This window comes from Nerophis ophidion, linkage group LG08 (genome assembly GCF_033978795.1).
Source record: "Nerophis ophidion isolate RoL-2023_Sa linkage group LG08, RoL_Noph_v1.0, whole genome shotgun sequence".
Taxonomy (NCBI): Eukaryota; Metazoa; Chordata; class Actinopteri; order Syngnathiformes; family Syngnathidae; genus Nerophis; species Nerophis ophidion.
Window position 1 is genome coordinate 62,277,211 of NC_084618.1, and position 25,666 is coordinate 62,302,876.

Here is a 25,666-nt window from a genome sequence, read left to right on the forward strand (position 1 = left end):
TTATTTTGCTGATTTTTCCTATTTCGGATTTAGTATGCTTCCATTAAAATCTCCTGATGATTGAGGGAACCCCTCATGAAACAGATCTGTAGAGATGAAGTAGTCTTGTGATTTTTTCCCACACCTACATTGCGCTCTACCACGGTATCGAGCACTATTCTCTGGATAATCCAATCAAGACATATATTTATATATATGTATATATATATATATATATATATATTTATATATATATATATATATATATATATATATATATATATATATATATTTATATATATATATATATATATATATATATATTTATATATATATATATATATATATATATTTATATATATATATATATATATATATATATATATATATATATATATATATATATTTATATATATATATATATATATATATATATTTATATATATATATATATATATATATATATATATATGTATATATATATACATATATATATAAATATATATATATGTAAATATATATATATGTATATATTCACTCCAACTCGAATATATATATATATATATATATATATATATATATATATATATATATGTATATATATATATATTCGAGTTGGAGTTTCATTGTCCTCTTGGCCCAGACTAAACCAACCAATTTCTACTATTTATTTGTTTATCCAGTATATATATATATATATATATATATATAAATACTTAATTTTATTTTTGGATATTTTTTATATCAAAATAAAACACAAAGCAATTTGGTTAATGAAGATGAAGTCTAATAAAGAAGCTTTGTTCTTCTCCAATGCCTCCCTAGTGGTTCAGTGCAACTGTTTGCCCAACAAAAAATAACCTAATCACATCGAAAAATACCTCTCACATGGAATACACAATCTTCACATCCTGCGTTCAATTCGATGAGATGACAAAACATTTTAGCAAGTACTGATGTTATTTGAACGCTGATACAGTTTGCAGTTAAATAAAGGATAAGTGAGCATCCCTGTCAACAAACTAAAAATTCTATAAAGAAGTTGTGACAACGTTTACGACATATTGCCTGCTGCATGTTTCCTCACCTCATTAACTCTCAATCACAGCAGCTGATGAACGCTATATTGAGAAAATAAAAGCAACATCAAATAGTTGTTCTCCTTCTCTGTATACTTTTAGTGTGGGGACAAGCGTTTCTGTCTCCAATTTGTCCACACCTGTCTCCATCTAAACACAGCAGTGCGCCTATACACACAGGCCGGGGAGCGAGAGAAAATGACGTAAAACCAATCGCTTTGCTCCGTTTACTCCGAGGGGAAATCTCCGGATCCAATTCTTTTACGGCATTACAGCAAATGACGAGGGCGGACGCGGAAATTGCCCTGCTTCCATGTATCCATTGATATACTGATAAAACATTCACAGCATAAGGTTTATATGTTTATATGTTTACACTTACAATATTTTTTTTTGCTTACATTTTTTTCTTTTAATTGTGCCAAGCGAAGAAATGTTTTGAAAAAACATATGCAAAATGTAAAAAAACAAGAAATGGAACATGGAGGCAATACAAATTTGGTGAATGAAATGTGTTGCTTAATATTGTTGACCTTAATTAAAATTATTATTGCAGAGTTGTGACTGTTGATAACTGAAATAGATGAAAGCATTAGAATACTATTTATTGCCATTGCTTCAACACCCAAGTGTCCAAAAAATAAATGGCCTCTCAACACAAAACGTACACACATGCGAAATCTAATAGTAAAATTATAATACAATTAAAAGACTACAAAGCCTGCGAAATACTAAGCGCTTTGTGCATTTTAACAAAAAACTGATGGATACACATACCCTTTTGCTCATTTTCTTTATGATTGTAATGCACACTGTTTCATAAGTTTACTGCATCAAACTGCCACAATTTAAAAAAATAAGCAAACTAAAATAGAAGAACTAGATTTTTACCAATGTGTTTTCTCCTTGACTATTAGTAGTCAAGGAGGCCGATAACCAATATTTGGAGGCGATACTCATTTGCAGTAGAAGTTGTTTAAACATGAATGGTATACGTCAGTAAACCGTTGGACAGGCTTTAAGTTGCTGTATTTTTAACATTATCTTTGAGGAAATGTCAAATTAGTAGTGACATAATGTTAATGTGGCACTAATGTTGTGGTTGATTTAACACCAAATAATATCAGGGGATTTCACAAACACCGTTATTATGTGTGTCTAATTCTGCAGGTCGGAGGAGCATCAACATTTGCATTTCAAAATATAGGAAATCTGGGAAAATTTATACAAATATGGGATTGCTCTACATCACAATCTCTCGCCATTTACTCAATGTTGTACAATTTTATAGCAGTTTATGGATTTAATATATTATAAGGTGTCCTTTGCGGAATCTGGAAATACTGCAAACATTTAGAGAAAAACATTTCTGGGCTCTTTCACGTAGCTTATAGGTGAGACACTTTTCAAGCTGTCTGATATAATTTCTTCCTGGATGTTACAGATAGTATAACAATTCTGCCTCTTCTTCTTTAAGTCTCAGATTTTTCTATATATTTACACAAAGTTGGGATTGATGGGAGGTGCTGGGAGGTGAAGAGGGACAGGCCTAAGAGCTGCAGCGAAAAATAGGCAACTCTGGGGCTGGTGCTTGAGCAGAGTTTATAATAATCTACTTCACTAGTGATTTATTTTTTTAAATATATGCTTTTTTTTTTTTCCTCTGAGTGTCTAATCGTGTTTCATTGTATGTGTCCTCAGATCAGTGTCCAGCTAACCAAAGTTCTCCTCCACATGGAGGATAAATATAGCATAAATGGCTTTCTGGCGCTTAGACAGGCTATCATGGTGGCGCTCATAGTCACTGATTGCATCCCGGTATGCTCTCCCATTTTTCTCATAATATACGCATTTAACACTCATTTCTAACTGATGTATTATTGTTGGTTACAGGTGACCGAGTACCTCACCACAGAGTTTTACTCCTTAAACTACAGCCTTCGACAGCGACTGGACATCTTGGAGGTTTACAAAACACTTTAGTTCTAATTGGGTGATGGGCCATTGATGTCAAGATAGATCCATAAAGTTATGTCCTGTACTCCCCAGGTTCTTGCTGCAGCAGCTCAGGAGCTCTCTAAGCCAACCCCAGGCAACACAGTTCCAACCGTAACCACGGATTTGACTCCATATTCGGCTAACAACACTGCAGCCTGGCAGCAGGTTGTTGAGAAGCGCATTCAAGCAAAGACCAAGCGTATCAGTAAGGTAGTTCAAATAAATACACTCTCAGTAAGGTAGTTCAAATAAATGCACTCTGAATTTTTTGAATACCGGTAATACATATTTTAATGCCTTAATGTCTACTTTAGGGAATCACCAAGCTTCCAGCTCAGGCCACACCCAACCGTTATTCACCGGTGGCTGGATATTTCTTTTTCCCTCTCCTCAGGAATTATGACAAGTGATTGAAACACACACATTTATATATTTGAGCTTGCAATAGAAAACATGTATGTGTGTTTGTTGAATTTCTTGCAGGCCTCAGGTTACCTTTGACCTATTGGGGAATGACCACCTAGTATTGGGCAGGCTGATCCACACCTTGGGGCTCTTTATGCATCTGGCAGTGAACATTCCAGTACAGTCTTTTTGATGCAGAATGTTGAAATAGCAGATTTTTTATGCTAACCCAATAATAATAATAATTAATATTGTTTTTGTTTCTCATTTTGCCCGTACAGATAGCCGCACAAATGGGTCATGCCCTGCTAGATTTTGTGTGGACGTTACGCTACCATGCTGACCAGTAAGTAATGTCAGGGTTCCCCACTTTAAAAATCAGTTTCTTTGGCAGTGTATTATAATTTTAATATTAGATGTTTAGTGCTTAAGAGTTAAAATGTATTTTACAATTAATTTACTATAATTAATACTAAGTACATGTGCTGAAAAAAATCAGAATCGCGATTGTTACTCATGCCGATTCTAAAATGATTCATAATAAGAATAAACTTTTTTTTTTTAGAATCATTTAAAAATATATATATATTTAGGCCATCTGCGCTCTTAGCCACTGTGCGTATATGTTATACATCAGCAGCCAGTATGAGCTTTTGCAGCCTGTTACCTATTTTGAAAGGTTTTATTATCATGTTCATACCAAATATTATGTTGCGAGAATTGGTTTTATTTGAAAATGTATTTTAAAGTAAATTTCCTAAAACTAATGCTAATAAGTAGGGGTACTAAAAAAAATCCATTCGCATCCAAATGGTCATTCTTATTTATTCCGATTCTGAAACAATTCATAAGTTCCAAAAATTGATAAGGATCAGTTTGAATCGTTTTAATCGTGTTAAATTAAGAGGCTTGAGTCTTCAAATTAGTCACCCCAAGAATCGGAATATAAGAATATATAAATGGTAATTGAACATATTGATAATTGTATTTACAGTGGGTACGGAAAGTATGTATCAGTTGTTATTTCGCTGGCTGCTATTTGTATGATTATCAATAGTTATAATGTACTGCTTTTGTATTTGTCTGTACTGTATATGATTTATTTATATATTTTAAATAATAGTCATAGTTTACTTCAAAAATGCTTTATTTATTATATTTTGTTTTTCCAAGGGTGGTAAGACGAGGCGTTCTCTTTGCTGTATGCTCCGTTTTTCTGGCCGTGCCCAGTCAAAACCTTCTGGTGGACCTTGCAGATCAGCTATTTGAGACCAGATCTTGGCTGGCAGGTAAACAAAAAAGGTTTCTAATTCAGTGGAAGACACACTCATGGACAGAATACACACACAGCTGCACTGATTGCTGGGAAGAGGACGAGGATCCAGGATGTCCTGTAATACGCAAGCATTGTCTATGACGTTATTGTTTTAACAAGCAGTATTCTTTTTGGCCCATCCTGCAGCTAAAAGTAGTTTAATAAAATAGTAACTATGAGTTGAATCAATGTTTCCTGTTTAAAATGCAAGCAAAAAATGTGTCCTTTTTGTATGGTTCGCCATTTCCAGATGTGGCTGAGGGGGATCTGGATGCAGACTGCAGGAGTTTGGCTGTGCAGAGTTTGGTAGTGATGGATAAGAGCTTGAAGAAACAGTTGCAAAACCCACAAGTCCTCAGCATTGACTCTTAATCACAAAGGAAAACTACACAAACTGAAACTAAACACCCTGTTTTTAGAAGGACTGCATCTTACCCAAGTGGTGTTCTGAATGTACATCATGAATACTCAAGGTAGAATATGGATCAATTTGTCATTTTTATTGTGAAGTATTGTGTTGAGAGGGTATCCTCCATATAGTAGAGGTATATCCTTTTTGTCTGGCTATTTCCTGCACCAGCAGATCTCACTATTATTGTTGTTTGTCTGCCAAGGACATCCTGTGAATATTTATGTATGTACATGTCTCGGAAAAAATACAATCTGCTTCATCTGACATAAATGAAAAGTTTCACAGGAGAATGACTTCACTGATATTCAGTTTCGTTTTAAGGAAAATGCCTAATATGTGCAGACACAAAAGGAAGCATTTCAGAAATAACAGGTCTAGCATAATGAGAATTATTTCACCTATATCAAACATGCTAAATAATGTTACATATATTTTTAAAGATTGCTGTCATCTGTAGTTTCAGCTGAATTTTTTTATATGAAAATAAAATTCCAACAAAAATACCAATTAATGATAAGCATGTGTTAAATCTAGGCTAAAAATATTACAGTATATATGTATGTATGTACACACACACACACATACAGTATATATATATATATATATATATATATATATATATATACATATATATATATTAGGTACATATATGTGTATATGTGTGCATATATATACATATACACATATGTGTGTATACAGTATATATATATGTATATATACTGTATACACACATGTGTATATGTATATACACATATGTGTATAAAAAAGTATTTGAACACCCTGCTATTGAAAAATAGCAGGGTGTTCAAATACTTATTTTCTTGACTGTATATATATATATATATATATATATATATACACACACACACATACAGATAAGAAAATAAGTATTTGAACACTCTGCTATTTTGCAAGTTCTCCCACTTAGGAATCATGGAGGGGTCTGAAATTTTCACGGTAGGTGCAAGTCCACTGTATGAGTGATAACCTAAAAAGAAAGATCCAGAAATCAAAATCTTTGATTTTTTTAACAATTTATTTGTGTGATTAAGCTGAAAATAAGTATTTGAACATCAACATTAATATTTGGTAGACTAGCCTTTGTTTGCAATTACAGAGGTCAAAAGTTTCCTGTAGTTCTTAACCAGGTTTGCACAGACTGCAGGAGATATATTGGCCCACTCCTCCACACAGATCTTCTCTAGATCAGTCAGGTTTCTGGGCTGTCGCTGAGTAACACAGACTTTCAGCTCACTCCAAAGATTTTCAATTGGATTTAGGTCTGGAGACTGGCTAGGCTACTCCAGAACCTTAATATGGTTCTTACGAAGCCACTTCTTGGTTTTCCTGGCCGTGTGCTTTGGGTCATTGTCATGTTGGAAGATCCAGCCACGACTCATCTTCAATGATCTGACTGAGGGAAGGTGGTTTTTGGCCAAAATCTCACAATACATGGTTGCAGTCATCCTCTCCTTAATACAGTACAGTCGTCCTGTCCCATGAGCAGAAAAACACCCCCAAAGCATGATGCTACCACCCCCATGCTTCACAGTAGGGATGGTGTTGGGATTGTACGCATCATTCTTCCAAAAGGTCAATTTTGGTCTCATCTGTCCACAAAACTTTCTCCCATGATTCCTCTGGATCATCCAAATGGTCATTGGTAAACTTAAAACGGGCCTTAACATGTGCTGGTTTAAGCAGGGGAACCTTCCGTGCTTTGCATGATTTCAAACCATGACGTCTTAGTGTATTACCAACAGTGACCATGGAAACAGTGGCCCCAGCTCTTGTCAGGTCATTGACCAAGTACTGCTGTGTAGTCCTGGGCTGATTTCTGACCTTTCTTAGCATCATTGAGACCCCACAAGGTGATATCTTGCATGGGGCTCCACTCCGATTGAGATTGACCGTCATGTTTAGCTTCTTCCATTTTCTAATGATTGCTCCAACAGTGGACCTTTTTTCACCAAGCTGCTTGGCAATTTCTCCGCAGCCCTTTCCATCCTTGTGGAGTTGTACAATTGTGTCTTTGGACAATTCTTTGCTCTTAGCCATGTTGAATGTTTGGGTCTTACTGATTGTATGGAGTGGACAGGTGTCTTTATGCAGCTAAAGACCTCAAACAGGTGCATCTGATTCAGGATAATACAGTGGAGTGGAGGAGGACTTTTAGCGTTGGACTAACAGGTCTTTGAGGCTCAGAATTCTAGCTGATAGACAGGTGTTCAAATACTTATTTTCAGCTGTATCGCACAAATAAATTGTTAAAAAAAATCATAGATTGTGTTTTCTGGATTTTTCTTTTTAGTTTATCTCTCATACAGTGGACATGCTTCTACCGTGAAAATTTCAGACCCCTCCATGATTTCTAAGTGGGAGAACTTGCAAAATAGCAGGGTGTTCAAATACTTTTTTTTCTTGACTGTATATTCACACACACACACACACACACACACACACACACACACACACACACACACACACACAGTATATATATATATATATACTGTGTGTGTGTGTGTGTGTGTGTTTATATAAATATATACACATTATACATATACACACATAAATGTGTGTATATGTATGTGTATATATACACATATATACAGTATATACATGTTTAATATATACACACATATATATACACACGTATATATATATATATATATATACATACACAAAAATGTTTATATATATATACACACATATATACGTATATATACACACATATATGTGTTTATATAAATATACACATGTATATATTTAAATATATATATATATATACACACACAGACACACATATATATATATATATATATATATATATATATATATATATATATATATATATATATATACCGATTGTAGCTGAGATAGGCGCCAGCGCCCCCCGCGACCCCGAAAGGGAATAAGCGGTAGAAAATGGATGGATGGATGGATGGATATGTGCATATATATATATATATATGTATATATATATATATATATATATATATATATATATATATATATATATATATGCACATACTGTACAAGCCAAAAGTTTGGACACACCTTTTTAATTTGGTTTTTTTTTTGTGTTCATGACTAGTATTTACATTGTAGATTGTCACTGAAGACATCAAAACTATGAATGAACACATGTGAAGTTATGTACCTGACAAAAAAAATTAAATAACTGAAAATATGTTATATATTCTAGTTTCTTCAAAATAGCCACCATTTGCTCTGATTACTGTTTTACACACTCTTGGCATTCTCTCGAATAGCTTCAAGTGGTAGTCACCTGATAGGCTTTTGACTTCACATGTGTCAGTTTTGATGCCTTCATGCAGTGACAGTCTTCAATTTAAATAGTCATTAAAATAAAGAAAACTCATTGAAATTAGAAGGTGTGTCCAAATATTTGGCCTGTATTGTACATGCATAAATATGAAAAAAGAGAAAAAGATAGTTTGTTTTTGTTTTGTTCTTTGTCTGTATTTTTAGCATCGACATGCATCATTTCGGCAAAGTTCGGCCATTTCCGTAACTCCTCCTCTGGTTCAACCTCCGCGCTGCGGTTGTCAGTAGCAACTGTCAGCGACGCTTTTGTGGCCACACACGGGAGACACATCTACTCAGCAGATATGTTGTAACCGTTCGAGTGCCCATCCACAAAGTTTGTGGCTTTCATTAAAGAGCGTGGTAAGTCCTCAAAATCCACATCTCTGTTTGCTTAGAAGCCCTTAGTAAAGGGTAACACTAAACAGCAAGGCTCGCTAGCCAAGTGGAAAATCCAAGATGGATGCCGTCGAGGAAAGCAATAGTTTGAGCGAGCTTTGTCGACCTGAAATGTCTTAAAATAATCACCAAACTCGCTTCAGAAACGTTGTTGGCAAGGAAAAAGTGCGTTGAAGGTACGTTTGTTTTGTTATATGTGTAAGAATGCTACCATATACAACACTACATCACAATAAATTGACCGTTCTTTTCGCGGTCTCACCATGTGAGAACACAATTATTGTCGTCGTTGCCTTAAATATACAAATGTGCTCACAAATAAGGCAGTTGTGTTTATACATGTATAAACTAAAACGTCGAATTGCACAATAGGAGAATTATGGATTTTCTCACTTTCCGCTATTTTATTAAAGCACCGTAAGCAGGCGTGTATCTGTGTAGGTACAATAATCATCATCAGCCATTCCCTAAATAGGATATAAACATATTAAGACAGCATGCTTTGGTTGACTATACATTTCACTATTAAATCAATGTTTATTTATATACCCCTAAATCACCAGTGTCTCAAAGGGCTGCACAAACCATAATGACATCCTTGGTAGAGCCCACATAAGGGTAAGGAAAACTCCCCCCAGTGGGATGTCGGTGACAATGACAATGATGACTATGAGAAACCTTGGAGAGGACCGCATATGTGGGCAACCCAACCCCCCCTCCAGGGGACCGAAAGCAATGGATGTCGAGCGGGTCTAACGTGATACTGTGAAAATTCAATCCATAGTGGATCCAACACAACCATGAGACTTCAGTCCAAAGTGGATCCAATACAGTAGCAAGAGTCTTGTCCATAGTGGAGCCAACAGGAAACCATCCCAAGCGGAGGCGGATTAGCAGCGCAGATATGTCCCCAGTCAATACACAGGCGAGCGGTCCATCCTGGGTCCCGACTCTGGACGAGCGGTCCATCCTGGGTCCCGACTCGAGGCAGCCAGTACTTCATCCATGGCCACCGGACCGGACCCCCTCCACAAGGGAGAGTGGGACAGAGGAGAAAAAGAAAAGAAATGGCGAATCAACTGGTCTTAAAAGGGGGTCTATTGAAAGGCTAGAGCAGTGGTTCTTAACCTTGTTGGAGGTACCGAACCACACCGCTATTCATATGGGCATTCCCCGAACCATTCTTTAGTGAAAAATAAAAATTTATTTTTTTCAGATTTAAGAGGAAGTTATCTGTTTTTTTTACTGGTGCATAAAATTAACCGTGCATTAACATCACCTGGTTCAAATGACCAAACCAACACAGTGCATGAACTCAAAAAAAATTACACACCTGAAAATCAGATGAAAAATTTAGAGGGAACATTGTTTGGAGGTATCCATAATACGCCGATAGGGAGAAGTTCGTATTTACACGTTGAGTAGGGTGTGTCCTGACCTCCGCGGCGGAGGCTCCGTCGAACCCCTGAGGCCGACTCACCGAACCCCTAGGGTTCAATCGAGCCCAGGTTAAGAACCACTGGGCTAGAGCAGTGGTTCTCAACCTTTTTTCAGTGATGTACCCCCTGAGAACATTTTTTTAAATTCAAGTATCCCCTAATCAGAGCAAAGCATTTTTGGTTTAAAAAAAGAGATAAAGAAGTAAAATACAGCACTATGTCATCAGTTTCGAATTTATTAAATTGTATAACAGTGCAAAATATTGCTCATTTGTAGTGGTCTTTCTTGAACTATTTGGGGGAAAAAAGATATTAAAATAACTAAAAACTTGTCAAAAAATAAACAAGTGATTCAATTATAAATATAGATTTTTACACATAGAAGTAATCAACTTAAAGTGCCCTCTTTGGGGACTGTAATAGAGATCCATCTGGATTCATGAACTTAATTCTAAACATTTCTTCACAAAAAAAGGAAATCTTTAACATCAATATTTATGGAACATGTCCGCAAAAAAATCTAGCTGTTAACACTGAGTATTGCATTGTTGCATTTCTTTCCACAGTTTATGAACTTACATTCATATTTTGGTAAAGTATTATTCAATAAATATATTTATAAAGGATTTTTGAATTGTTGCTATTTTTAGAATATTTTTTAAGAATCTCATGTACCCCTTGGCATACCTTCAAGTACCCCCGGGGGTACGTGACCATTTGAAAACCACTGGGCTAGAGTATACAAATGAGTTTTAAGATGAGACTTAAATGCTTCTACTGAGGTAGCATCTCGAACTGTTACCGGGAGGGAATTCCAGAGTACTGGAGCCCGAACGGAAAACGCTCTCTAGCCCGCAAACTTTTTTTGGTCTTTGGGAATCACTAATAAGCCGGAGTCCTTTGTATGCAGATTTCTTGCCGGGACATATGGTACAATAATCATATAATTATGTCAAAAGAGTAGTAATTTCTCAGTAATATGTCATATTTTCCCCCTCCCCATCTAGATACAGTTGGGCCATGGCAGTGTATTTTGACCACCGTGTTGAGACCCCTGAGAATAGTGAGGAGCCCTCTCTGTTGATGTGGCACTCGGCTCTCTCCATACTGGCTGTGGCCTCACGTCATTCCCCCATTGGAGGAAATGTTGACATTTACCTCCAGCAGGTACGTACAGTGTGCTGTTTGACGATGGATTCCAATTTGGAGGCGGCATGGCGTGGTGGGTAGAGCGGCCGTGCCAGAAACAAACTTTGGGGTTGCAGGTTCGCTCCCCCGCCTCTTGCCATCCAAATCACTGCCGTTGTGTTTTTGGGCGGGATACTTTGCCCTTGCCCCCAGTGCCGCTCACACTGGTGAATGAATGATGGGTGGTGGTCGGAGGCGCAAACTGGCAGCACGCTTCTGTCAGTCTACCCCAGGGCAGCTGTGGCTACAAATGTAGCTTACCACCACCAGGTGTGAATGTGGAGTGAATGAATGATGGGTTCCCACATCTCTGTGAAACGCTTTGAGTGTCTAGAAAAGCACTTAATAAATCTATTGCATTATTATTATTATAATTATTATTATTATTCTAACTAGAGATGTCCGATAATCATTCGGTATTCGATATTCCAATATTGTCCAACTCTTAATTACGGATTCCGATATCAACCCATATCGATATATACTGTACAATTGTGGAATTAACACATTATTATGCCTAATTTTTTTTGTGATGCCCTGCTGGATGCATTATTCAATGTAACAAGGTTTTCCAAAATAAATCAACTCAAGTTATGGAAAAAAATGCCAACATAGCACTGCCATAATTAGTATTGAATCACAAAATGCATTATTTTTTTTTAACATGCCTCAAAACAGCACCTTGGAATTTAGGGCATGCTCTCCTTGAGTGAGCATGAGGAGGTTGAGGGGAGCGGGGTCGGGGGGGTAGCGGAGGTGTATATTGTAGCGTCCCGGAAGAGTTAGTGCTGCAAGGGGTTCTGTGTATTTGTTCTGTTACGGATGTTCTCCCGAAAAGTATTTTTCATTCTTGTTTGGTGTGGGTTCACAGTGTGGCAAATATTTGTAACAGTGTTAATGTTGTTTGTATGGCCACCCTCAGTGTGACCTCTATGGCCGTTGACCAAGTATGCGTTGCATTCACTTGTGTGTGTGAAAAGCCGTAGGTATCATGTGATTGAGCCGGCACGCAAAGGCAGTGCCTTTAAGGTTTATTGGCGCTCTGTACTTCTCCCTACATCCGTGTACCACCCGGTACAGCGGCGTTTTAAAAAGTCATAAATTTACTTTTTGAAACCAATACCGATCATTTCCAATAGTACATTTTTAAAGCATTTACCGGCTGATGATGTCGGCAGCCCGATAATATCGGACATCTGTAATTATAACCTTAACTCAGTCCAATCGCCGCATGTTTGTTTTGATCAGAGGGAGAAGAACCCTTGTCAGACACTTGTTTCGATATATTCAATCAGTTACATTTATTGCATCAACACAAAGACATACACGTACAGAGCCTTCCTGGGTGGTTGTCAACACATGGCACCAACGCATGCTGGATCGTTTGAGGGACAAGAATCCCAAAGGCCAATTTCTCTCTCCACTTATAGTGAGTTGGGGGAGTTTCACAAGGTTAGGCTGTCCTGTCCAGGCTGTAAGTGCTTTCTTTAACTGTTTACCTTATCTGTCTCTTTATTGGCGCCTTTCACTAGTTTCCCTTGAGCAAAGTGTTGACCATCAACACAGTTGCCATGACAATCAGTCTATTAGTGTTTTTAAAAAGCCCTGGCCTTGCTTCACCTCCTTTTGCACCTCATTAGTTTGTTTAACGAAGGATATCATACGTCTACCTCGAATGTTACTCAAAGGTTTAAACATCTGCTTAGTCACTGTTCAGGGTCAGGTTAACTAGTTCAATCAAAGGTTCATTTCATATATAATTGTAGGCATACTATCTTCTATACCAGGGGTTTCATAACTGCGGTGCAATGTTCAATTCGGGTTACTAGACGTCAGGAGTCTAATTGGAGTTTAATAAGAACTTCGGCACATGGAGTGTTTGTCAAGTTGAAGGCTGCAAGTTTGTCTTCATCTTGTCGAAAAACTAAATAGTTTAGGATTAAGGCACCCAATTTGTGCTGTGCTTTGAATTCAGTACAGTATTACTTTATATGGCCCAATCCAAACAACCCTCCTTCCTTAAAGCGCATAAAGAAAATGCAACCAACACAAAAACCATGTCCTTTCGACTTGCCAAACATAACAATAACAAGGAAAGTGTTGGAAAAATGTTTTGTTTTTTTTATATAAAGTGCACCATTGTCATGCACAATAGCAATAATTTCAAACCTGCCTACAACCTATTCCAACCATTCTGCAATGGTGGATGCTGAATGTCTTTCCTCTAGTGGCATGGTCGTAAGGCAGATTGACTTCATGTTCCATTCGTCTCCAATGTAGTGGCATGTATTGCCAAGGTAGGCTTCATTGGCTACACTTTTGCTCTGGGTGGCTTTAATGTCAGTTTTCACAGCTTGAAATGTATGCTCATACTTCCTCTCCATCAGTTTCGTAGAATGGGTCCTCGAGGGAAGAGTGTAACCAGGGTTGAGGACGTAAATATTTTTTCTGAAACCGTCATCCTCAACCATTAATAGTAGCCTCATGTCAGTTACCAACATATTTAGGACACTATAAGTCAATGCAGCCGCTTGCTGTGGTGTGCAGACCTTCTTTTGTACGAAGTTGCTAATGCTGGCTTGTTTTTTTCTGAAATGAGAGAAACCATATAATGAACGTACATAGTAGCAACATTTACATGTAACTCAATACATATTTAGTAGATTTATTTAATAATTTCTGATGTAAAAGGCACATTTTTCACATCATGGTCACTGCTGCTTAGTTTTTCTTGTTTTATTGATATTTTTACAGTTATATTTTTAGTCTTATGTTGCTTTTTTCTTTTTTTTCTTATTGTAATATTTTCTTCTTTTTTTTTTCCATTTAAACTCCCGTTTTTCCTTTTTAAATTCGATCTCAATTCTGCACACTGCTGCTGGAATTTAAATGTTCCTGAGGAAAATCCCTGAGGGAATCAATAAAAGTAATATCTATCTATCTATCCATCCATCTATCTAATTACACCACCACATTAAAAAATAAGCTAAATGAAATAAATGGACATTGGGGATGCAGCATACAACAATATTAACACAGAAATGTAACTCATCAGATCAGAACTGAATCAGATATTTTACACGTTTTTATTGTGAATAATAAAGGATTAATTTTAGGATGCCTGTGAATAATAGCATGAAATATTCCAGCACCTTCATAACGTTTTGTTATACCGTCACTCAAATCTAAATATATTTATATAGCTTTATCGGGTCCGGCTACATTGATCAATTATAAAACCAACCTGAGATATTTCTGTCCGTTATGTTAATTTCCAAATTGGTAACCGTACGTTTTCTCTCTCTCAAAACGGAGTCAAATGTGCCGGAGACACATTATCAGCCCCGCGTTGCAACAAAGGGATAACGTTAACGTTACTCACAAAAAAGTTGAACTTATGAATGCTTGTTGCGACTCAAAATAACACAGAAAATGAAGACGTCGAACTATCCAAAAAGTTCCTAACACTCTGAAAGATTATACACAACAGTTGCTGCTGCGCTTCCTGTAAACATCTCAATGTTAACAAAATATTAAAAAGACAAAGACGGACACAATGGATCAATGTACTCGGACTATGGACTGAAAAAGTTACGTACCTTGAGTTCTTCTCTTCATCCATGGCTCCTACATGCTTCCTGTTCAGGTGCTCCCGAAGCGATGTAGTATTTCCGTGTCACGCAGGAAACGGTCTTCTTTGCAGAGTTTAAAGTGAAGTGTTCCCACACTTTTGACGACTTAGGTCGTACACTTTTCTCCATTGCAGCATTAACCTACAGATGTTTCTGCGCCGAACTATCAGTACTGTTTTCCGCCATTTTCCCAATGTTTCCAAGCAAATGAGACTGCGTGGTCATGTGAGCTGCACATGAGACATCATTGGCTGGCTTACTGCCACCTCACGAGAGGTAGCCTCAGCGCCACTCTGGCGCTGTTTTGTAGTGAAGTGAAGTGAATTATGTTTATATAGCGATTTTTCTCTAGTAACTCAAAGCGCTTTACATAGTGAAACCCAATATCTAATTTTTACATTCAAACCAGTGTGGGTGGAACTGGGAGCAGGTGGGTAAAGTGTCCTGCCCAAGGACACAACGACAGTGACTAGAATGGCGGAAGCGGGGATCTAACCTGCAACCCTCAAGTTGCTGGCACGGCCGCCCCATTGTACTGTTTTTGTATTTATTTTGATTCTTGTTTCTCAGCTGTTTGTAAACGTTGCAGTTTATAGATACATTTTTAGGAAGGAAAAAAAAGAAAGAAAGAAAGAAAAAAAGGCGGAAAAAAGCCTCAGCGCATGCGCATTGCATAAAGCCAACGAATAGATGACTAAATTAATAGCCAACTATTTTTGTAATCGATTTTAATCGATTAGTTGTTGCAGCCCTATATATATATATATATATATATATATATATATATATATATATATATATATATTAGGGGTGTAACGGTACACAAAAATTTCGGTTCGGTACGTACCTCGGTTTAGAGGTCACGGTTCGGTTCATTTTTGGTACAGTAAGAAAACAACAAAATATAGATTTTTTGGTTATTTATTTACCAAATTTGTAAACAATGGCTTTATCCTTTTAACATTGGGAACATTATAATAATTCCACCCATGTTAATCCACATTAAACTGCCTCAAGTTGTTGCTTTGATTAAATAAAATGACAAAATCTTTCTTCTACATATAAAAAGTGCAACATTAAACAGTTTCAAGTCAACTCATCATGCTTAATTTATTACAGCATTTGGGAAGCTTGTAGTTGACTTTTATTATGCACATGCACACCCACACACACACACACGCACACGCACACACGCACACGTACACATACATATATATATGTACATATATATATATATACAAATATACATATTACCAATGATTGTCACACACACATTAGGTGTGGTGAAATTAGTCTCTGCATTTGACCCATCACCCTTGATCACCCCCTGGTAGGTGAGGGGAGCAGTGAGCCGCAGCGGTGGCCACGCCCGGGAGTCATTTTTGGTGATTTAACCCCCAATTCAAACCCTTGATGCTGAGTGTCAAACAGGGAAACCAGCGAAACAGGCTTGTCGGGATGAATTACCCTCTTGTGTTTTTTCCTGACCTAACTTGTGTATATATATATATATATATATATATATATATATATATATATATATATATATATACAGTGGGGCAAAAAAGTATTTAGTCAGCCACCTATTGTGCAAGTTCTCCCACTTAAAATGATGACAGAGGTCTGTAATTTTCATCATAGGTACACTTCAACTGTGAGAGACAGAATGTGGGGAAAAAATCCAGGAATTCACATTGTAGGAATTTTAAATAATTTATTTGCAAATTATAGTGGAAAATAAGTATTTGGTCAATAACAAAAATTCAACTCAATACTTTGTAATATAACCTTTGTTGGCAATAACATAGGTCAAACGATTACTGTAGGTCTTTACCAGGTTTGCACACACAGTAGCTGGTATTTGGCCCATTCCTCTATGCGGATCTTCTCAAGAGCAGTGATTTATTTTGGGGCTGTCACCGAGCAACACAGACCTTCAACTCCCTCCACAGATTTTCTATGGGGTTGAGGTCTGTAAACTGGTTAGGCCACTCCAGGACTTTCAAATGCTTCTTACGGAGCCACTCCTGTGTGTTTGGGATCATTGTCATGCTGGAAGACCCAGCCAAGTTTCATCTTCAAAGGTCTCACTGATGGAAGAAGATTTTGGCTCAAAATCTCACGATACATGGCCTCATTTATTCTTTCCTTAACACGGATCAGTTGTCCTGTCCCCAGAAAAACAGCCCCAAAGCATGATGTTCCCACCCCCATGCTTCACAGTAGTTATGGTGTTCTTGGGATGCAACTCAGTATTCTTCTTCCTCCAAACACAAAGAGTTAAGTTTATACCAAAACGTTCTATTTTGGTTTTATTTGACCAAATGACATTCTCCCAATCATCTGCTGTATCATCCATGTGCTCTCTGGCAAACTTCAGACGGGTCTGGACATGCACTGGCTTAAGCAGGGAGACACTTCTGGCACTGCAGGATCTGATTCCCTGTCGGCGTAGTGTATTACTGATGGTTACCTTTGTTACTTTGGTCCCAGCTCTCTACAGGTCAGTCACCAGATCCCCCTGTGTGGTTCTGGGATTTTTGCTCACCGTTCTCATGATCATTTTGACCCCACGGGATGAGATCTTGCGTGGAGCCCCAGATCGAGGGAGATTATCAGTGGTCTTGTATGTCTTCCATTTTCTGATAATTGCTCCAACAGTTGATTTCTTCACACCAAGCTGCTTGCCTATTGTAGATTCACTCTTCCCAGTCTGGTGCAGGTCTCCAATTCTTTTCCTAGTGTCCTTCGACAGCTCTTTGGTCTTGGCCATAGTGGAGTTTGGAGTCTGACTGTTTGAGGCTGTGGACAGGTGTCTTTTATACAGATAACGAGTTCAAACAGGTTCCATTAATACAGGCAACGAGTGGAGGACAGAAGCGCTTCTTAAAGAAGAAGTTACAGGTCTGTGAGAGCCAGAGATCTTCCTTGTTTGAATTGACCAAATACTTATTTTCCACCATAATTTACAAATAAATTATTTAAAATTCCTACAATGTGAATTCCTGGATTTTTTTCCTTCACATTCTGTCTCTCACAGTTGAAGTGTACCTATGATGAAAATTACAGACCTCTGTCATCTTTTTAAGTTGGAGAACTTGCACAATCGGTGGCTGACTAAATACTTTTTTGCCCCACTGTATATATATGCATACATACACACATATATATATATATATATATATATATATATATATATATATATATATATATATATATATATATATGTGTGTATATATATATATATATATATATATATATATATATATGTGTGTAGGCGTGGGAAAAATCACAAGACTACTTCATCTCTACAGAACTCTCAGACTAAACGACTCTGAAACCAATAAGGAATATAACTGTCGCAAGAAACCTGATTGCCCTCCCAACGGAGGGTGCTTACAGACATCAGTCGTTTACCAAGCAAAGGTAACACGCAAGGACATTAACACATCCGACACGTACGTAGGATTAACCGAAGGAGCGTTCAAAACAAGATGGAATAATCACAACGCCTCCTTTAGAAACCAGACTTTGCGGAATTCTACAGAACTCAGCAAACACATTTGGAACCTCAAAGACAATAATGTGGAATATTCAATAACATGGCAAATTCTTGCATCCAGCACACCTTACAACAGTTTTAATAAAAGATGCAACCTATGCTTAAAAGAGAAGCTGTTTATTATATATCATCCAGATCTATCATCCCTCAACAAGCGCAGTGAAATCATTTCAACATGCCGCCACAGACGGAAACACCTCCTAGGTAACACATGAGCCAATCACCACGCCCCTACGCCTGCCTGTACCCACCCACTCTGTGCCCTATATAAACCATTGTATGTGAATGCTTCCATTAAAATCTCCTGATGATTGAGGGAACCGCTCATGAAACAGTTCTGTAGAGACGAAGTAGTCTTGTGATTTTTCCCACGCCTACATATTGCGCTCTACCACGGTATCGAGCACTATTCTCTGGATAATCCGTGTGTGGCCGCGAGGAGGCACTGTAAATGATAAATGGGTTGTACTTGTATAGCGCTTTTCTACCTTCAAGGTACTTTGACACTACTTCCACATTTACCCATTCACACACACATTCACACACTGATGGAGGGAGCTGCCATGCAAGGCGCCAACCAGCAACCATCAGGAGCAAGGGTGAAGTGTCTTGCTCAGGACACAACGGACGTGACGAGGTTGGTTCTAGGTGGGATTTGAACCAGTGACCCTCGGGTTGCGCACGGCCACTCTCCCACTGCGCCACGCCGTCCCTGTAGGAGTCTTAGTGGTTGAAAGGCTGTGTACCGGCAAGAGGAGGCTTACGCGCTCGGCTCCCCTTTTCACCCCCCGTAAGGAGGGCTAGCCAGGGGCAGTACTTGAAAGCAGAAAGTAGCAGGCAGAAGCAGCATGCAACATGCAACATGCAAAATGCAACATGCGCTAACTACAAGCACTTCTACGCAGTGCTACTGCACTGACGCATCACACACACCCTGTTTTACAAACAACACACATATGCACACACACACACATATATATACATCCATCCATACATCCATTTTCCACCCCTTATTCCCTTTGGGGTCGCGGAGGGCGCTGGTGCCTATCTCAGCTACAATCGGGCGGAAGTCGGGGTTCACCCTGGAGAAGTCGCCACCTCATCACAGGGCCAACAGAGATAGACAGACAACATTCACACTCACATTCACACACTAGGGCCAATTTAGTGTTGCCAATCAACCTATCCCCAGGTGCATGTCTTTGGAGGTGGGAGGAAGCCAGGGTAACCGGAGGGAACCCACGCAGTCACAAGGAGAACATGCAAACTCCACACAGAAAGATCCCGAGCCCGGGATTGAACCCAGGACTACTCAGGACCTACGTATTGTGAGGCAGACACACTAATCCCTCTCCCACCGTGCTGCTCATATATATATACATACATATATTAATAATACTTTGCATGCGGTCGGCTTTCGGCCTCTCGCCAATTTTATTCCGCCCAATGCGGCTCCCAAGTTAAAAAGTTTTGATACTCCTGTTCTTTACTAACATTTATTATGCATAAATATTCAATAAGCACCATGGATATATAAGCAACATTGAAATACATTCCAAGCTAACCTTTATTGAGTATGAATATTTTGTTAGCAATCCCAGAATGCCTTCTGAATCATAACAATATCTCCATATATGAGTACAAAGCATGCATTTTTTAACTCACCCATATTTAAATGCAGGGAGAGCACGTGGAGAACTGCCATATTGAACGTCCTCACCAGCCCACAACGCTTTGCTGGCATCCCATAAAGCCAGTGTTGGCACTGGGCTGGGAGAATGGCGAGGTTGTGCTACTTGTGCACCCCTCTGGGGATCAAACTGTCCTGCCAAGCACACACACGGCACACATCACGTTGCTGGAGTGGAGTAGCTCCGGCAGCCGCTTGGTAACTGGGGATCAGGTGGGTGTCTTCAAAGCACTGATGTTTCTCTTATGCATGTAGATGTGAAATACATTTATTTGAACGTTTTAGACTGGAACTTTAGCTGTTTGGAAGGTAGATGCCAGAGGGAGACTTCAAGGGAACCATCAAGTGAAGCATGCTTACAGCTCCTCGCTCACTTGTTGCATCTTCAAGCCTGCCTCGCCTGGAGAGTGAGTCAACAGAACAGTTGCTATTACAAACCCCGTTTCCATATTAGTTGGGAAATTGTGTTACATGTAAATATAAACGGAATACAATGATTTGCAAAGCATTTCAACCCATATTCAGTTAAATGTGCTACAAAGACAACATATGTGATGTTAAAACTGATAAAAAAATGTTTTTTTGCAAGTAATCATTAACTTTAGAATTTGATGCCAGCAACAAGTGACAAATAAGTTGGGAAAGGTGGCAATAAATACTGATAAAGTTGAGAAATGCTCATCAAACACCTATTTGGAACATACCACTGGTGTGCAGGCTGATTGGGAACATGTGGGTGCCATGATTGGGTACAAAAGCAGCTTCCATGAAATGCTAAATAATTCACAAACAAGGATGGGGCGAGGGTCACCAATTTGTAAGCAAATTGTCGAACAGTTTTAGAACAACATTTCTCAACGAGCTATTGCAAGGAATTTAGGGATTTTACCATCTACGGTCCGTAAAATTAGCAAAAGGTTCAGAGAATCTGGAGAAATCACTGCATGTAAGCGATGATATTACAGACCTTTGATCCCTCAGGCGGTACTGCATCAAAAACCGACATCAGTGTGTAAAGGATATCACCACATGGGCTCAGAAACACTTCAGAAAACCACTGTCAGTAACTACAGTTGGTCGCTACATCTGTAAATGCAAGTTAAAACTGTACTATGCAAAGCAAATGCCATTTATCAACAACACAGAGGAATGCTGCCGGCTTCGCTGGGCCCGAGCTCATCTAAGATAGACTGATGCAAAGTGGAAAAGTGTTCTGTGGTCTGACAAGTCCACATTTCAAATTATATTTGGAAACTGTGGACGTGGTGTCCTCCGGAACAAAGAGGAAAATAACCATCCGGATTGTTATAGGCGCAACGTTCAAAAGCCAGCATCTGTGATGGTATGGGGGTGTATTAGTGCCCAAGGCATGGGTAACTTACACATCTGTGAAGGCACCATTAATGCTGAATGGTCCATACAGGTTTTGGAGCAACATAGGTTGTCATCCAAGCAACGTTATCATGGACACCCCTGCTTATTTCAGCAAGACAGTGTGGCTTGGTAGTAAAAGAGTGCAGGTACTTTCCTGGCCCGCCTGCAGTCCAGACATGTCTCCCATCGAAAATGTGTGACGCATTATGAAGCGTAAAATACGACAACAAGACCCCGGACTGTTGAACAACTTAAGCTGTACATCAAGCAAGAATGGTAAAGAATTCCACTTTTAAAGCTTCAACAATTAGTTTCCTCAGTTCCCAAACGTTTATTGAGTGTTGTTAAAAGAAAATGTGATGTAACACAGTGGTGAACATGCCCTTTCCCAACTACTTTGGCACGTATTGCAGCCATGAAATTATAAGTTAATTATTATTTGCAAAAAAAAAAAAGTTTGAGTTTGAACATCAAATATCTTGTCTTTGTAGGGCATTCAATTGAATATGGGTTGAAAAGGATTTGCAAATCATTGTATTCCGTTTATATTTACATCTAACACAATTTCCCAACTCATATGGAAACGGGGTTTGTAGATAAGTATTATCTCATTATTATAACTCTTGTTGCAGTGATGTGAAAATGCTGGCTCGTGCATCAGTAAGTGGCGATGAGAACGCTTTGGACATGTTCAGCTGGAAGGGTGCGCCTCTCAAGATGGGACCACAGGAGGGTCTCACATTTTACGTCAGCACCGCAGATGGCAAGAATTTCTTCTTTTAATGTTCTGCTGCTTTACCATAAATGTTGTAATTACAGTCATGGTGTTTATTCTCCTAAACAGCAGAGAAGCCGGTGTGTTAATTGGAAGTCGTTACATAGAACAACTCAACTTTAATATTAATGTGAAGTGCATGAGAAAGTGGGAAAAACATAGTTCTCTTACCATAATAGGGCTGCAGCTGTCAATTATTTTAGTATTCAAGAAATCTATGGATTAATCGATTAATAAGATTCAAAACACTTTATATCCCCCTAACACCCACCACCTGCAGGGGTATTCATAAGAGTTCGGTGCTATGTGGACTGGGTAGCAGTCAAAGGTAAATGCCTCGGCGACCTGGTGCTCGGTTGCCTAAATCTGGTTGTCGAGACATGGAACGTCACCTCTCTGTTGGGGAAGAAGCCTGGTTTGTGCATGAGGTCGAGAGATATCGTCTTAATATAATCAGGCTCACCTCAATGCACAGCATAGGCTCTGGAACTAAACTCCTTGAGAGGGGTTGGACTTTGCTCTATGCTGGAGTTGCTGCAAGGAATAGGCGGCGAGCAGGTGTGGGCTTATCATTAGCGCCTTTAAGTTGGCGTCATCCCAGAGTGTATAAGGGTTATTTCCCTGCGCCTTCGAGTTGGGGGACGGGCTTGGACTGTGTATTGCGCGTATGCTGCAAATGGCAGTTCGGAGTACCAGACCTTCTTGGGGACCTTGGAGGAAGTGCTGCAGGGCATCCCCGCTGGGGACTCCGTCGTTCTATAAATGGGTTGCACTTGTATAGCGCTTTTCTACCTTCAAGGTACTCAAAGCGCTTTGACACTACTTCCACATTTATCCATTCAGACACACATTCACACACTGATAGAGGGAGCTGCCATACAAGGCGCTAACCAGCACCCATCAGGAGCAAGGGTAAGGTGTTTTGCTCAGGGCACAACGGACGTGACGAGGTTGGTACTAGGTGGGGATTGAACCAAGGACCCTCGGGTTGCGCACGGCCACTCCCCCACCGTGCCACGCCGTCCCTGGGTAACTTCAACGCCTACATTGGCAACGACAGCAAAATCTGAAGGCGCGTGATTGGGAGGAACGGCCTCACCGATCTGAATCAGAGTGGTGTTTTGTGATTGGAATTCTCTGCTAGCCACAGTTTGTTCTTAACAAACACCATGTTCAAACATAAGTGCACAAGGAACCAGGACACACTAGGTCGCAGGTCGATAATCGACTTTGTAGTCGTTTCATACAAAACCCTTATATCCCCCTTACACCCACCACCTGCAGGGGTAATCATAAGAGTTCGGTGCTATGTGGACTGGGTAGCAGTCTTGTACACTCGGGTGAAGAGAGGAGCTGAACTGTCAACTGGTAGTGAGTTGGCTCAGGTAGCGTGGGAGGATGCCAGACAGACCCGGCAGACCTAAAGGTTTAGTAAGGGTAAGCTGGGAATGTTTGGCACAGGCTCTCGTCCGCCAGATTTTCAACTCGCACCTCCGGCAGAGCTTCAACTGCATTCTTAGGGAGGTGGGGGACATAGAGTCCGAATGGGCCATGTTGCGTACTTCCATTGCTGCTGCTGATCAGAGCTGTGGTCGCAAGGCGGTTTGTGCCTGTCATGGCGGCAACCCCCGAATCCGATGATGGACACCAAAGGTAAAGGCGGCTGTCAAGCTGAAGAAGGAGTCCTACCGAGCATGGTTCGCTTGTGGGGTTCCCGAAGCTGCGGGCTTGGCGGTGGCGGACGCAAAACCTGGCCATGGGAGGAGTCCGGGAAGACCATGTAGCAGGATTTTTGGTCGGACTCAAAGAGATTCTAGCAAACCATCCGACGCCTCAGTAGGGGGAAGTAGTGCCATGTCCACACTATGTATAGTGAGGGCAGAAACCTGCTGACCCCTACTGGGGATTTAGTTGGGCGGTGGAAGGAATACTTTGGGGATCTCCTTAATCCTACAGACACACCCTCCGTAGAGGAGGCAGAGTCTGAGGTCACAAACACGAACATGTCCATCACTGGAGCCGAGATTGCTGAAGTAATCAAAAAACTGCCCAGTGGCAAGGCCCTAGGAGAGGACGAGATTCGCCCGGAATAACTCAAGGCTCTGGAGGTTGTGGGACTGTCGTGGCAGACACATCTTTTCAACATAGCTTTTAGGATCTGAGGCAATGGTTCTCAGTTGGAAAAAAGTGGACTGCACCTCTTGGTGACGTTTGGCCTCAATTGGAGGAGTTCAAGTATCTCGGGGTATTGTTCACGAGTGGCAGAAGAATGGAATGCAAGATTGACAGACGGATTGGTGCAGCGTCGGCAGTAATGCAGTCACTGCACCGGTCTGTTGTGGTGAAGAAGGAGCTGAGCTAGAAGGCGAAGCTCTTGATTTACAGATCAGTCTACGTTCCTACCCTCACCTATGGTCACAAGCTTTGGGTTATGACCGAAAAGACAAGGTCGCGAGTACAAGCGGCAGAAATGAGGATGTCTGGGATCACCCGGAGGGATAGGGTGAGGAGCTTGGTCGTCTGGGAGAAACTTATTAGAGTAGAGCTGCTGCGCCTTCACATTGAGGGGAGCCAGCTGAGATACCTCGGGTATCTACTACAGATGCCTCCTGGACGCCTCCCTGGTGAGGTGTTTCGGGCATGTCCAGACGGGAGGAGGCCTTGGGGCATACCTAGGACACGTTGGAGAGACTATGTCTCACTGCTGGCCTGGGAACACCTCCGTGTCCCCCCCTGTGGAACTAGAGGAGGTGCCCGGGGACAGGGAAGTCTGAGCATCTTTGCTTAAACTGCTGCGCCTGCGACCCGGACTTGGAAGGCGGCGGTAAATACATTGATGGACACTTTATAGCCTCAATGCGTATGTTAAAGAAAAGAGTTGAAATAAGCAAATATTTTTTGGCTTGGATTAACCTTTACTATTTTTTCTAATAAATGCACATAAACAACATTGAAATTGATATTTTAAAATGTTAGCAATGATAAAAAAAAATGTTTTAATATTTTCTGTTCACCGCCTCATAAATAACGGCATCCACACACCACCGCTCTCATTCTATTGCAGAGGCCGTGCAAAAACTATGTTTTGTGTA

The 25,666-nt window shown here is 39.7% G+C and overlaps 2 protein-coding genes and 1 long non-coding RNA gene across 5 annotated transcripts in view; 2 read left to right on the plus strand and 1 right to left on the minus strand.

Annotated features, from left to right (window-relative positions):
- The window catches only part of telo2 (TEL2, telomere maintenance 2, homolog (S. cerevisiae)), a 17,014-nt gene extending 11,533 nt beyond the window's left edge, over positions 1 to 5,481 (plus strand). Inside the window, exons 14-21 of the mRNA XM_061909281.1 lie at positions 2,760 to 2,876; positions 2,952 to 3,023; positions 3,108 to 3,266; positions 3,371 to 3,462; positions 3,540 to 3,639; positions 3,743 to 3,807; positions 4,635 to 4,750; positions 5,027 to 5,481. Of these exons, the coding sequence (XP_061765265.1) occupies positions 2,760 to 2,876; positions 2,952 to 3,023; positions 3,108 to 3,266; positions 3,371 to 3,462; positions 3,540 to 3,639; positions 3,743 to 3,807; positions 4,635 to 4,750; positions 5,027 to 5,148 (843 nt within the window). The 3' untranslated portion in view covers positions 5,149 to 5,481. The remainder of the gene's footprint in view (positions 1 to 2,759; positions 2,877 to 2,951; positions 3,024 to 3,107; positions 3,267 to 3,370; positions 3,463 to 3,539; positions 3,640 to 3,742; positions 3,808 to 4,634; positions 4,751 to 5,026) is intronic.
- Positions 5,482 to 8,720: 3,239 nt separating this feature from the next.
- The window catches only part of ift140 (intraflagellar transport 140 homolog (Chlamydomonas)), a 52,909-nt gene continuing 35,963 nt past the window's right edge, over positions 8,721 to 25,666 (plus strand). For 2 of the 3 annotated variants that reach the window (XM_061909282.1, XM_061909284.1), the window contains exons 1-5: positions 8,721 to 8,878; positions 11,361 to 11,520; positions 20,417 to 20,638; positions 20,711 to 20,832; positions 22,432 to 22,562. In XM_061909282.1, the coding sequence (XP_061765266.1) occupies positions 11,374 to 11,520; positions 20,417 to 20,638; positions 20,711 to 20,832; positions 22,432 to 22,562 (622 nt within the window). In that variant the 5' untranslated portion in view covers positions 8,721 to 8,878; positions 11,361 to 11,373. Of the gene's footprint in view, positions 8,879 to 8,928; positions 9,091 to 11,360; positions 11,521 to 20,416; positions 20,639 to 20,710; positions 20,833 to 22,431; positions 22,563 to 25,666 lie in introns of those variants that run through there. The other variant, XM_061909283.1, reaches the window with a different exon arrangement.
- On the minus strand, positions 12,815 to 15,454 carry LOC133558137 (uncharacterized). The gene is made up of 2 exons (XR_009807896.1): positions 15,141 to 15,454; positions 12,815 to 14,130 (listed from the first exon to the last, which is right to left on the minus strand). It is a non-coding gene; the product is annotated as an uncharacterized LOC133558137 (long non-coding RNA).